General features: G+C 41.5%; 1 protein-coding gene across 1 annotated transcript in view; it reads right to left on the bottom strand.

Annotated features, from left to right (window-relative positions):
- The window catches only part of pard6gb (par-6 family cell polarity regulator gamma b), a 35,626-nt gene extending 23,768 nt beyond the window's left edge, over nt 1-11,858 (bottom strand). The window contains exons 1-2 of the mRNA XM_084378730.1: nt 11,498-11,858; nt 6,103-6,325 (exon numbers count right to left, since the gene is read on the bottom strand). Of these exons, the coding sequence (XP_084234856.1) occupies nt 6,103-6,325; nt 11,498-11,569 (295 nt within the window). The 5' untranslated portion in view covers nt 11,570-11,858. The remainder of the gene's footprint in view (nt 1-6,102; nt 6,326-11,497) is intronic.
- Between the last annotated feature and the right edge of the window lie 3,855 nt (nt 11,859-15,713).

A 15,713-nucleotide genomic window follows, 5' to 3' on the forward strand; every position in this document is an offset into this window, starting at 1 on the left:
TTGAGTACAACATGACTCATGAGAGTTGAATAAATTACATGTCTGCTTGCAATCTTATTCTTTTATGAGAGGATATAAGATGTTATTACAATTTAAAACGAACGGACCTCAGCTGAACCAGAAAACCAGACAAAAATAACAAATACTGTCCCAACAAACTTCCTCTCCACCTCCATCCAACATTTGGACTGTAACCATTTCGAGCATTCGATTATCTCTTTGACAAGTGTGACTATTCCTATTTTTATTTAATTATTCATCTTGAAAATGTCTTTATTTAATTTCATGCTTTCCACTGTGTGGTCTTGCTTATCTCTAACCAAAATCCAGAAATAATAACATAATGTCTGGTAGGGGAAGGGGGGAATCCAGTGGAGAATACAGGATTTATTGTGAGGAGTGTTTGTGCACGCGTGTGTGTGTGTTCATGTTTAGGGGGGTTGGGATGAGAGGGATATGTGGTTTGTGTAAGATGAATGAATATGATATGAATGTACACGCCTCTTATCTTGTGTTTTACATCTTTGGTTTGTGACTGTGTAAATGTTTCATGTGATCCTAATACCATTCTTGGATAGTATAAACATTGGTGTACATTATGATTATTTCTAGTTTTAATTCAAACAAATTGACTTTGTGCCTGTATGTGAAAGAAATTATACTAATATTTATCTTTATATTTCCATTTTTCACCGTTTCCCCCTCTGCTTACAACTCTTAAGCTGCTGTAACAAGTTAATTTCCCTGGTGAGGAATCAATCAGGTCTTATCTTAATTTCAAATCCCTTATTCTGCAATGAAAGAAAATAACAATTTATTCTTCTGCACACGTTTTATTTCCTTATTAGAACTGAAAAGTCACATCTGGATGTCGACAGTTAAATGAACACAGACGCCTTCCTAAATATGATTAATACACTAAAACAATTACATTTTTTTCCCACTCAGGCAATTGCAACACGCTGCATTAAGTTTGCTGCTCTACTCCAATGATAGTTTGTGTAAATGATCCTCTACTCACAGCCTGGCAAGCTTTGTTCCTCTAAACAACAAGTTGTTATTTAACTGAAAAAAGAAAAAGCAAAAGAGCCAAAAGCCATCAAAGTGCAGACAGTCAGGGCAGCCATAGAAATATAATAATGCTCTCGTTTCTTTGATCTCCAAGCAACTGTGCGCTCCAATTTGTTGAGAAACAGCACCGGTCTGGATGTCAGCTTTCACTGGCGCAGCTGCTGTTACATTTTGTATTTGTGCTGCCCTGCCACATCTCTCTTTAGCTTGGCTGGTGCTGATATCTCTCTAGTTTTCACAGGTGTGGACGGTTGCAGTCGGAGCTGTGAACTCAGCATGCTCGATATGAAGCGGCACAGACTCGACCTTGGCCTACCTCGTCTGCTCTATTTATTTAAACTTTTAGCCCTTTGCCAAACAGGGGTCTCTTCTCTTTGTTGAAAGTTTAGTCTGTGTGCAGGCCACTGGCACAGTCTGCAAAAACAACTCCGTCTTCTCCCCCGAAACTGAGCTTTCAAAATCAGGTCCGTGTTTTGTTTGGATCAGGGCCGTTTTCATCCACCATTAGTGTAATTACAGGTAAAATTTAAATCAAATTTAATTCACGAATCCTTATGTGAACCCTGCGTGTCCTCCGCTGTGCGTAACCTACCATTAAAGACTATCAACAAGATTACTATGGTCATTACTACACACCAACGCCTGCTGGATCGTGTCAGTTTGCCAGCTCCTAAAACTTTCAGCACTTCATTCGCAGGCTCCAGAAATACATTCGTGGGAAGAGATATGATGTATTCTGTGCAGTGTTTTTCACTTCTTACGAGGATCGTTTACTTTATGGTGAACGTGGAAATCCATGAGTTCAGTGGCTGGTTTCCTGTCCCGGTTATCTTTGCCTGGGATAACGACGTAGGCAGCGCTCACTCGCTCTTATCTATGCACTAATTTGCATCATTTTGCACGAGAGGCGGACTATGAATGAACAGTTAGTACTTTAGCTCGTAGCAGTAGTTATTCCAGATAAAACACCATGAACCTTTGAGGAAAACACGAGGATACTGGACTTGCAATCCTATTTTTTCCTTTGTTCCAACATGTACAAACTCCCTCGCCAGTTTCATACGACCCCAATCCAACATCAATCATCAGCTGACCACACATGACTGAACCATTACAATCGCCACACACCCACACACACACACACTGGACCAAGGACAAGGAGTCCACCTCCTCACACAGAGCTGCTTCCCTCCACTCCTCTTTGCTCGCAAATCTTTTCATGCGTCCCATTTCTTCCCATCACTTGCTCGCCCCTCCCCCGTCCTGGATGTGACTGCGAGAGAAATGTAGAAGTGTCCCAGTGCTAAACTTCTCGCCACCCCTCTGCAAACTGGTATTTTTCACCACTGGTTTTGACTTTGTTGGCTGCCCAGAGCACATTTTGTAAAGCAGTAGATGTTGCAGAAGTAATGTAACATTAAACTGGAAGAAGAAGAAAAAAGAGGATGACTTTTAACACCCCTTATCTTTATTATTTTGTCTGCGTTTAGCTGTTGGACTTTGATTATGTGTAAAAGTCACACATGATATCGCACATTGTACTAGTACTGGGACAAATCGTTCTGTTCGCCTCCTTAAGTCTAGTAAGTAAAAGAAGGGAAAAGTTCAAATGGCTGTCGAATAGATCAACCATGCTCTTTATTATATTAAACTCAATATCCTTGGGTTTGGGATGACGAAACAGGACATTTAAAGACATCACGTTGAAGTGTGAAAAACTGGGACGGATATTTTTAACTTTTTCCGACATCATGATATAATAATGTCATGCAAATAAAAACATAATAGCTTATCCCGTTTAAATGTCCCTGCACAGCTCGATGGCTTCTTTCTACTGTGGGCACAATTAGATTCATGACATTTTCTGTTGTTGCACACCGCTGAAGTGAAATATATGCCAATTGGAAACTGTTCCAGCTCAGTGCACCTACTAATAGTTGGCTGATAAAGTGACACTTGCTGCGCAGCTGCAATAAAGCACTCCTTTAGAGGATCATCTCTTACGAGGATATCACTGTTTGACATTTAAATAGTCCTGAAAGCAAATTAAATACAAAGACATTACTGCTAAATTATCTCAAGTGGGCAACTATTAAGCCTGTAGAAGTTAAACATTAAATGAATTTAAGCAAGCAACCTCAAGTTAAGTAGCTAAATGAGCCCTGAGGAGGTATTTCCTTTTAAAACTGTTACCAGGTGTAACAAGGAGCATTATCGATTTCTTACAGAAAAAAAAGAGTGAGTTACTTCAAAAACAGCCAGAGGCATTGTTGCAAGTTCAATCTTTCAGGTTTCCTTTATCCAGAAGCGAAAACAAAATACAACAATCCTTTTGTCTCCTCTTACACATTCAAAATATCAGTAGATTTCCTGGTTCAAATACCAAACCCTGCTCTGCCTGTAGACCATTATTGCGCAATCATCTACCGCAAACTGACACGCCATTGTGTATTGTTGTGAATGAACCGCGAGGTGTAAGCCTTTATTCTGGAGGTGAAGTCATCCCCAAACAAGCTGCCATAACCTCCCAAAGGGAGCAACAGGTATCATCTGCAGGATTATTGCTGGATTGCCACAGAACTGCTGCACACGCTCAAGTGATCTTAGCAACAATGGCAATGTAAGCCTGGAAGGGGGGTGTCAGGTAGATGAAAGAGAAACACAGACACACAGACACACACACACATACACACACACACACACACTAGAATACCTAATTGTTACATCTGGAAATGAACTTGCACATCGTGATCCAACTGCAACGATAAATTGATTCGTTGTTAACTATTTTAAGAGTATTTTAAGAAAAAAAAGGGGCAAATCAGCTCCTTAAATGTGTTTTTTGTAACAACCTTTATCCCGTCTGAGATCATATTTTACATTTTCTCGCCTTTTAAAAAGGACACAGAAAAAAAAGACATAAAAATGTAGTGTTCTGAGCTGTCAGGGGAGCAATCCAATGAAATGTGTTTTCTTCTTTGTGCACTAATATCCAAATGAAAGAGTAGTCCAGTTCAAGTTACATTGAATGTCCCTTCTGTGACCGTGTGGTGAGTCACAGTGCCTTTAAGTGTGTGTGAGGCCTTTCATCCCGGGTGGTCTGCTGACCGGGACGGAGACGATACATGGTGACCTGTACCAACAGGCTGGTACTGACTGATACAGTCATTATCACACACATACTTTCTCGAGCATGTGCCATACTGAGCAGCTCCTCTGAGACGTGAGGTACTCACACACACACCTCTTTGTCTAGAGACTAACAATAGACCTGCAGTGAGGCTTAAGATGCTCAGACTGCCTCAGCATCAGTCACAACAGTCCACATCACCACATCAGTGTCGTGTTTATGCCACAACAATGCCACATAAGCCCCTTCGTAAAGAGCCACTGGATCTGTTCCTCAACAAGGGTCAGTTCCTCTGGTGCTTCATGGCATTTTTTAATTAGAAACTGGGAGAGAAAACTGTCGCAGAGGACAGTTTGATGTGCAAGACATGGACAAGCTCAAGGTTACCTGCAATGTTTCTTAGTGTAGAAAGGCCAGTACGCTTAAACTAATCTCTAAACTTCTGCCAACATCATAAAAAAATCATTACACTTGAATGAATTAAAAATTAAGATGCTCGGGGAAAAAGCAGAGTGTATATTTCAAACAGGAAATGCCATATTTTTCATAAGCGTGGGTAACATTTGATGTCCTAAATAAAATATTGTTATAACAAAGATGAGAGGACAAGGAGAATACTTGAAGAGCAGTCAAGGAAAATTCGGTTGAACTGACAGGAAAATTGCCGCTCTTATGAGAGATTTTCAACGTGCAAAGAAACTTTAAAAGACCTGCCGTCTTTGCACCGAAAGGTAAAACACACACAAATATTAACTTGTGTTTCAGAGGTTTCAGACAATAAAAACTACATCCTGAAAAATCAAGTTAATTAACAATCCAAACATTAATTTCTATATCTAACACCCTTGGCAGAGGCCTTATCAGCCAACGCACAATGAGTTAATTCAGCTCCAGACATATGAGCTCTCAAGACAAGTGAAGAACACAATGGGAGAGTCTGGTGGGGCCTCTTCAATATCCAAACCCTATTTCTTTGCTGGAAATCTGCAACAAGATAATTCTCCGCACTGCGGCTAGCTTTTGTGTTCGAACCACTGGACGACAATTAAAACAATACCCTGGAGTGTACATGTTCATTACACAACCAGGCGGAGGGACATTCCACGAAGGATTGAGGGTTTGAATAGATGTGAATGGTGACAGATTCATTTGTATGCACGCTGGCTGGCTGGCAGTCAGTCAAGACCCACTCCAGAGTTGGGATCAATGCGAGAGAGACCAGGACTAGTTCCCATTCAGGGTACCGTGGTGTTGTCTTTGAGCAAATACACACTCACATGCACGCACGCGCACACACACACACAGACACACAAACGCAGGGAGCTCAGTAAGGAGTCTCTCTTTCATGCAGATCTTTTGTCTCTCAGTAATGTCTGGTATGCTGGGATACAGGCTTTGCTCAATGACCTGATTTCTATGGGGCTGCCGAGGCACCGGCCTGTGTGTATGTGCGTGTGCAGTGCATGTGTGTGTGTGTGTGTGTGTTTGTGTGTGATCATCTGCCTGCAAGCCCTTCCTTTGGATAAGACACAGGACTTACCCAGGCAGACAGACACAGACTGAGACAGATCCAGCCAATAAGAGGGCAGGAAACACAAAAACACACACACACAGACACACACAGAAAAGCCTTGCATGAAGTAAACAAAAAGGCCTCGAGTTCCCAGAGTGGGAAGAAGCACATAATTGGATGAGGAAATATTCTGCGGGGAAACTATGTTCAAGTCAGCACAATAATTGCAGCCACAGTTATTGCAATAGATGATTGTTTTATGGGTTTACCAGTTGCAGGATATTTGAAAACTCCATATCCATCCAACGTTTAACCAAACTGACAACTGGATTTGAGAGACAATGCTGGAGAAAAAGAGGAAAAGATTTCCGCTCTCCACACAACTGACCTTGTCTCTGTATGAAGATCCTGAGCAGTGGATGAGCCGTCGACACCGCCTTGCAGAAGTTGTCGTCGTTGTTGATCGGCAGGAGATCGCCGTGGATGTCAGCGTAGCCGATCATCACCTCCATGTTGGCGATGCGGTGAATGTGCAGGATGAGCTTGTAAAACTCCTCAAACTTTCCAGGCTTGACCCGGTCCACAGAGAACCGGCGAAATTCGGCCCCATACTGTAGGGAAAAGGAAGATCAAAAGAGAGAGGCCATTAAAAGGGACAGTTACTAGGACAAGCAAACAGGAAGAGGAAACCGGGATGTCCGACCTTGTGCACTTATCTGAGCCATCTGACTGGCACACATAAAACTGACGGGGTGGACGTCGGCTCGGCTCTGTCACAGTTGTGGTCATGACCTTATGTAAAACATTGCAAAGGAACAGCAGCCTCGAAGTAAAATGCAAACTGACTTAGCTGTAATCCTTTACTAAACTGATATCAGCGCAGCTTAAGCAATATCATTGTTCAAACATTTACATATTACACTCTCTTCATAGACGAATTAAAGAAATGTCAACACTAGAGCTGATCTATCATCACTTTTTAAGCAAAATGTCAAACGTGTAATGGTTTGAGGTTCTAATATGTCAGAAATCACTACTTGTCTTGGTCTTACATCGTATCAAATGTAATATTTTGGAGATTTGGACTATTAGTCGGACAAAAAAAAAAAAGTAAAATCATAAAAATGTATGTGCTTTTATGAAATTAAACATTAACCTTAGGGGAAAAGAGCAGGAACATTTTCACACACTAAATGCGAGGCTAGCTGATTCTTCTTGTTTTCATTAGCCTATTTATGCTAACTAACTGCTGGCTGTAGCTTCACATTTGGCGTACTAACATGACAGTGGTATCAATATTGTCATTTAACTATTTCCAACACAGTCATTACAAGTATTTCCTAAAATGTGAACAGAGTGTGACTGCTATTTAGGCCGTCATCCGCTAAACAAACAGATCAGAAGACGAGGTGCATTGGCATCTCGGTGGCTAACCACCTGAGCTAAACAATTTCCTGGTGTAAACCCTGTAGAGCTTAGTGTTTCACTGCACACCAAGATCACGTCATTAGAAAAACAAATGTAATTGTTCGTCACATGTAACACTGACCGAGAAAACAGCAGGAAAAGGGAGGGGGTAGTTGTACAATAGAACAATACAGGTAGATGAGTAAGCTGTTTCAGCATACAGTTTAAACATGACAGTGGCAGGCAGCCCCACCTCCCGCCCACCGTTTACGCACATGAGCACAGACAGACTTGAACAATTGTGCCACGGCTTTCCCGGCTAGGTCACCGAACCACCAATGAGAGCGGGGATGAGGGTCACGGCGGGGTCATCATGTGACTCACGGACAAGAATGGACTTGAGGAGGAGAGATACAACCGAGGCACAAAAGCACAGCTCGATAAACCGCAACAACAGACAATTGGCGTGTGAATCACAGTGGTAATTTGTAGACTAAGGTGCTTTTTGTTACTGTAATCATCAGCTCACAGCAGAGGGAAGCTGACAGCGGAGGAGAGGAGATGATCATGGAGAGGGAGGAGGAAGAGGAGGGAGGGAAAACTGCTGACAGAGTAGCAGAGGAGAGAAGCAGTATACCAACTGGGAGGAGAGAAGAGGAGCAGGGGGGGGGGATACATTAACCAACTCTGTAATTAGAGGACGACATATGAATTTAAGAGGAGGCGTGTTAGGAGACTAAGGGGATGCCAGGCGGGTGTGTAGTTTGCTGCCAGATTCACTGAAGGCAAACGGAGGCGGGCGCACATTTCCAAAGCACCCAACTTCCAGCTATTAAAACTCAACCTACATTCGAAGATGCCACGAGAAGTTGACAAACAGGTTTGCCTGTGATCAGGGGGCGTACTTAACAAGTCAGGAAAGTGAAACCTGCACATGCATTAAGTGTGATTACCGCTGTAAGACTTCAACATGGTACACTTGACTTGCGAAATCATATTTTGCGTATCAGTAAGCTGCGTCATCGCTCTGATTTCTGAACGTTCTCTTGGCACGGCGCCTCGTGATCGGGCTGAACAATCTGTTTTCTCAAGCAGAACTCGGCCCTCCGGTGAGCAAGTTTCAACACATTATTATTAATCACGGGCCTCCTAACCTAAGAATATATCACTACGAACGTGACATCACCTGTCCTCCTGCAGGGAAGAGTGATGTCAACAGGTTGAAACATGTCTGGAGACACTAAACTCTGACACACCGGAGTAGATGGAAGATAACTGCCTCGCGTCTTTCGCCAACGCTGGCTTTGTCCTTACCTAATACTCTCTAAGTCAGGGACAACTCACCTGAGAAATCGCCTGCAGGTTCGTGGCATTTTGGAGGGTTGATAAATAAAAGTGCAACTTGATCTGCACAAAGACTGATCAGGCCTCAAACCGAGAATATCAGTGGATTAATTAAAGTGAGGGCAGAGTGAGTCAAACAAAAACAATCCCACCCAACCCCCTCAAAATCCCTACGCACTCTGATAAGGGCTTTAAGTGAGTGAAACCAGCTCCTGGCCGAGGCTCCACGACAGACAGCCAGACACCTCCAGTGTTTTTTCCCTGATAAGCTTATCAATGGAACAGTTTCCCCTGAGAAAACCAAACGTTAACCAGTGAGAACCAGAACATAACACACACCACGCTCAACTACACTGACAACAAACACACCGATATCATTCCTTTGAAATCCAGTGAATCTGAATGTTTAGCGTCAACTACTGTTTGATAAAGTTTTATTAAGGGTTGGAACATTTGAACAAATTTTGGGGTTAATTTCCTGAATGGCAACTATTCTTAAACAACTATAACTTCTATGTCAACAGCAGCTGGACTTGCTGCAATTAGTCAGTTTCCTTCGACTCATTCTAGATAACTCGATGTGAAGCTGGCTTCAGTGAAACTGAAGGCTGAGTTTCAATCTGCTGGGCACCTGATACAAGACAGGAAGTTTTTCTAAAGACATGTTAGTAAGATGAACTTCTGCTGGAATTTGCAAAGGAATCTGCAAGTTTTCCATCAGCAAGTCTTACTTTTAAAATGTTCACGGGAAACGGATTAATTTTGCACATATCAGGTGACTTTTCTAGTTACTGCTTGAGATGAACCCTTGTTACATCCGCCAAGGAGTTGTGTTTTTCATTTATTAGTTGATTGTTGGTTTGTGAGCAGGATTACACAAAAAATACCAAATGGATTTCCACCAAACTTGGATGGGGGATGAGTCTCGGCCCACAATAGATCCCATTAACTTTTAGTAAGGATCGAAGAATTTTTTTTCTCCCTTTCTTTAACATCTTCTTAACATCACGTTTTTCTGAAGTTTTGTGAATTTCTAAGGGAATAATGGATGGCTCTTGATAACAAAAAGTACAGTTTGTACTACAGCGGATTTAAATGTTATATGTAATATTGCATTAGGCTTGACTGAATTAAAGGAGACGCTTGGGCCTTGGCAGAAGTATGCGCTCTACTGAGTGCCATCCGAGTTATTTATGGCTTTTTAGCTCGCAACACACCACATTTAAGCTGCAACTATCAGTCGATTAAATATTTTGATATTTGATTCATCAGTTCATTAATTTTTTAAGCACAAATGCCAAACAATTAATCAATTAAAAAGGCCCACAGTGTAGGATTTAATGGCATCTAGCGGTGTTGTTGCAGACTGCAACCAACTAAACACCCCTCGCCTAACCTTACACTTAGATTCTTAGTTTTCAGGCGATAAACACACTGATGAAAACATAATTATAAATATCATATTCTATTTTTGCCCTTAAAATTCCCTAAATCCTACACACTGCACCTTTAATCATCAAAATAAACAGCAGAATAATCGATAATGAAGACAGTCGTTAAGAGTCAGTCCAGGGTCTTTTCACCTGTTGTTCTGGCTTTGTCAGATGCAGTGAAACTAGACCTAGAGTCCTTATGGTTCCTTCAACACGTTGAAAAAGAAACTCAACCTCAGTGGAGCAGCTTGATAAGACAGAAATTCAAATGCTCTCAACTGTCACTCTGGTGTAATCAGCTGAAACTCGACTAAATGTTCTATATTTAGTCACCACCCTGCTATTTATTTGTCACTGAGAGGCATGCGACGTGAAACCAAACGCAGTCATTGTGTTCTATTAAAAGTGGACCAAAAGTGACATAATGATAGTGCTGATCCAAAAAAGGAAACATGTGACGTTGTGTGACAGTGAGTCAGCTCGGCATTGATGTGATGATGACGTTGTTGAAACCTGCCCGATCGGCCACGCAGCTCCCGGCTTGTCCGTCCCACCCACAAACAATCTCTGGTAGGCTACAGCTCTGAGGTGACCGCTCCTGTCACTGTGGGATAAACATGAAACCCACCCCGACCCGACCCAGAGATAACAAAAGAAGAAACTCACTGCTCTTCTTCCACAAAGTATATACCCCTATGAGCATCCTGGAATAGATTCATTCCCAGTGAAAGACCTCTTGGCCTGACTGAGTCACCTCTCTTGAACATTTGCTCCATCTCAATTTGGCATGTCAACTGTGCCTCAGGAGCCAAACCTTCATACATGTGCACACACTCACATCATGCGTGCGAATGTCTGTCTGGATTGTCATCTTAAAGGAATTTGGAGGAGAAAAAAAAGGTTGGTCCTTGAGAGGCTGAGGCACATTTTTAAATAGCTGGAGTGTTTGTGCAGTTTGTGGTCAGGATTGGACACAGTGCCATGTGTTCATCTGGGATGCTTTTCACCACAGACACACTCATCTTACACTGCAGACAATGCACTTCTAATGTATTTGATAAGGTTTGAAATGTCTGTTCAAATTCTCCATTACATAAGCCACCAATTTACTTAAATCGGTGGATAACTGTGGTCATTTTCTTTTGCTGGATAACTTAATTTATGCCGCCTCTCACAAACTCAAAACAACGAGGGGGCTGTAAACTATACACGCACAAAACCCGCAGGCAAGTGAACGCAACTAATGTTGCAGAAACATCCCATCGGCAGATAAAAAAACCTCCTCTGCTGTAACAAATAGTTAAAGCCAGGTTTGTTGGGAAACAATGTCAGACCAGTTTTTCCCATCAGCTTCGTGTCAGAGAGGCAAAGAGCCAAATCTGCAAAATCGGACGTGAGGAAGAAGAAAAACAATCGGTGCAAAATTACAGACAAACGTGCAGAAGCTGGTGCCCGTTTCGTGAAGAAGATCAGGGCATTGAGGAGAAAATCTGTGTCGTTGGTTGCAGGTTTGTCCGAGCAGCTCCAGCTCCGACCATGTGAACTCTTTATTTTCTCCCCCAAGTCCACATTTAGAGGCTGAAATTCACAAACACTCACCTTGCTCTTCACTTCCACGGCGTTACAGTCCGTAGTCCGCAGAGGTTGCGACTGTTTAAAGCTCCGATTCATTTTTCTTTCTTTCTTTTTTTTTTTTTTCTGTGGTTGAAGTTTAAAAAAGAAAAGAAAAAGAAAAAAAAAAAAAAAGTTCAGGCGCCTTTGCCCGCAGACAGAGGGGCTCTGGTCCCGGGGTTTCTGGTGTAAATTCCTCCCGCTTCGTCTCTGGTGGAAGAAGAAGAAGAAGTTCGTCTTTTCTTTACTTTATTTCTCCTCCTGGATGTTTTTTTCTTCTTCAGTGCGCTCCGGCAGACATGAGAGAGGAGTTTACAGGAGAAGAGGAGGTGAGCAACTCGCCGCGTTGACTCGGGAGTGTGAGTTAAGTTTTGAAATGACATCAGCCCTCCGAAAAAATGGGATCCTATGAGGCGTTCACGTCCGCTCGGAATCCGCAGCTTCCTCCTTCAGGACTTGATTCGTAGCAGGTAAGAGTTTATTTAAAAAACTACCAATAATCAGTGTTGTACAAGCACCCAAAAGACATACTTGAGCAAAAATGAATATGTTGCTTTAGTAAAAGTGAAAGGTCTTTAAATTATCTGATAATAAATGTGCTTTAGTATCAAAAGTACAAGTAAAAATACAATTATACATATATTCAGCATTTCTTAAATATATATATGCTAGCATGGTATAATGCAGCATGCAATCTGTAAAGTAACTAGTGATTAAAGTTATCAAATAAATGTAGTGGAGTAAAAAGAGTATAAAGTAGCAGAAAATGGAAGTTAAAGTGCCTCAAAATGTAACTTCGAGGTAACAACACCAGGCTGCAAATTATTGATCTTAATAAACATTTTACCAGTTGTCTAACTCTCTTCATATCCCTACCACACATGGCAGCTGAGGTGAAGCAGGCTATAAAAGAAAAAAAAAGTTATTCATGGTTCATCAGGCATGTATCACCAAGCCTCTTTAGATGAATGTGGAGCTCAATGTGTATTAATCACAAATACCAATGACTAAACTCCCCCAGCTGTTATCCACATTTTTTGGGTCGTTTATGACACCTCACTAATAGGTCTAATATTTCCGACAGAACTTGAAGGTAGCACCATGCTACATGCTGGTCCTCCAGGGCGCCAGAGGGCGCATCTCTCAACACAAATGTTTTCAAAGCTCCTCTGATAGTTGATTATATTGGAAGATGGTGTAATCTTGAGTTAAGTAGAGCACTAGTCATCACACACACCTTATTTAAAGTTATTTTTAGGTGAGCACTGAACAGAAACCTGTGCAGGAGTATATGGTTTGAATAAAAAACAGTAACCATCCCATTATCCCTGTTATTGGTTCCTTCTTCTTCATTACAGCTCATGCAGTTGAGCTCATTACTGTTCAAACAAGGTGGAACTAAGCCTAATTTCCACAAGTGTCCTCACTTTTTATTCAAAAGGAGCAAAAACAAGTCAAACTCTAAATACTTGTAGTATCTGTTTGTTCTATCCAGCAGGCAAAAAAACTGCTGCGGACACGAATCCATATGAGGAGAAGGTGACAGATCATTATTTTTAATCTATTACTACCTGCTCGACTTGTCAGGCAAACTGTCAATTAGCCATATGTAATCTAATCGTGATTGATTGCGGAGAGTTTAATTCCTGTGGTTTATTTTTATCTGATGCAGCTCTTAAGAAGGTGTGTAGCTGCAACAAAACAGAGTTTCCACGTCTGGAAAACATTGTTAAAAGCCTACTTATAGCTTCTGAAAAGTACACCATTAAGTGTTAAGTGCAGTAGAATTATTTAGCACTAGAGCGTGACAGATGATAAATGTTGTGCAGGTAAAACCCCCCAAAAGCAAACTTTGTTCCCCTTGAGGCGTCCTGGTTTTTCTCACTCTTGCCTCCGGCTCCAGAGCTATAACCGACACCCACCACGTAAGAAGCTTTGAGAAACACCGGCTGATGAATATCCCTGACTGCTGTCCTGCTTTACTACATTCCTGGGCCCCTGAAGCCGCCAGTGTGCATGACAGCTGCAGTCTGCGGTGCCTCCCAGTAGCTGCAACTATTGCTTGTTTACTCACTACAGGAATGTGTTGATCAGTTACAAAACTACTAAGTACACTGTAGTGGGGGTACTTTGTAGTAGTTTTAGTTCTGGTATATCAGTAAGCATGTTGTGGTTCCAGTAATGGTTGCAGAGCTAATGTTTGTCTCTTAGGTAGGATGATACCTCATGTGGTTTTCAAGTGAAACTGCACTCAAATGTGCTGTTATTTAATGTTAACCTTTTGACAAGATCAAGTAAATATGACAGTTTGCTGATGTGGAGCTCATAATGTTATCAACCGTCTCAAAATACAATGATTACACTCTCCAAAGGACGTGTTTTATCTGTGAAAGTTATAATTATTGCTTACTGGTAACAACAACAAGACTTTGATAACAACAAATTTAAGGCTCAATTAGTCAACATGCTCTTATTGTTTCTGAATCAACACTACGAGCTACACGCAACATTCAGGCTGTGAATACAATAAAATTATCTCAGAGTTATCGCTGCTCATTTCAGAGCAGATTGAACACTGTTGCAACATTTGAAAGTTGGCGAAGGTTTTAAATAGTTCACCTTTACTGAGAAGAAGACTTTGTGTCATCAAGAATGAACTGTTCTCGTGAGAAATAATGAATCAAAACTTCCTGTGTGCTCAGATGTCTCATTGAGGTGGTAGCTACTAGTTTGATTACCATTCAAAATTGAAATAATTCCGCCTTTGAACCAGGAAAATCTGATAAAAGATTCAAACAAATTACATCCTATTCAGAAAAAGAATGATAAGAAAGAAATACATATGTGAGTGTGTTTTCAGCTTGGACGATCTTCCTCTGAGCCTCTTTGTAGGGCAAACAAATACAAATTTAATTTTGAACAAAGTACATCATTGTTGGTAACACACCAAATTACATGCTATTTAAATTCTGGCAGGTTTTAACGCCATTTTAATGCAATTCTGTAAATAAGGGTCTTTACAGACGTAGAAGAGTTGCACACTTAGAGACATATTTTCTACTTTGCTTTATTCTTTACACCTGAAGTCCTCAGTCTGAGAGCTGAATACTAGGAGGGCAGTCAGACATGATATGAGGGCTAAATGGTACACTGAGACATCTATAACATTAGGAAAATGCACCTCTCTAATAAGTGCACAGACTCTAATGTAGTAATACAACTTACAACCAGTAGAGGTCAGCACACACCCACATAAAGCATATGCAATGGTCTTTCAGCTCTCGGTGCAAAGGGCTTTGTCAGGCACCGAGAGCGCAGACACACAATTACAAAGCACGTTTCTTCCCTTTCAGCGTCAATATCCCTGAATCATGTATCAGTGCATCAAAGATTTTGTCTTTGCAACATGCACACACACACACATAACACACCCACAGCAGAAATACAACATGCACATCCACTCACGCTACCAGACTTGGCAATTACTGAAACATGCAAAAGAGAAATCACTGTTTTTTTAATCTGGTCCTGGGAGACGCATGATTTGGAGAGAGGAAATGGGAGAACAAAAAGTGACGGTGAAAATGTGAGAGCAGACAGAAGGAGAGAGGAGGAGCGGGCAAACAAAACAAAAAAAGCACAATTTTGAAAGAATATAACACAATTTTTTGGACAGGCGACTGCTAATTAGGCTCCACATGATTTCTTTTTTAGTATATCTGAATGTATACTGGCACTTCAAAATTCATTGTGATCTGGAACAGCAGAAGTTATTCTTAAACTTTTGCAGCCCTTGGTTAATGGGCTTTTGAATAAGCACCGATTCAGTGTCCGTGGGTATATGTGAAGGAGCGACATCACTGTGCTGCTCTGAAAGACAAAGACGAGGACGAACAAGACAAAGGAGATGCTAGGAGACGAAGGCCAAGATGGATGAAAATGGTGGAAGAGATAAAAGGAAGGTAACAGGACAAAGAAAAGGAAGAAAAGAAGGAAAGAATGAAAGGAAGCAAGGGGGAAAAAAAAAACGGGGAGGCCGAGCTAATCATAGCATCCTCCACTCCTCAGTCCTCTTAAGATGCTGTGTGTAATGAGGATGGCAGACAGTCACTTTATACCCAGAACTCATTGCGGTGTGTTTAATCCAGCTCCATATGTCTGAATTCAGGTGGTCCTCTGGTGGGAATGCGAGAGGAGAAGATTA

The sequence above is a fragment of the Pagrus pagrus genome, assembly GCF_965226575.1.
Source record: "Pagrus pagrus genome assembly, chromosome: 17".
Classification (NCBI taxonomy): Eukaryota; Metazoa; Chordata; class Actinopteri; order Spariformes; family Sparidae; genus Pagrus; species Pagrus pagrus.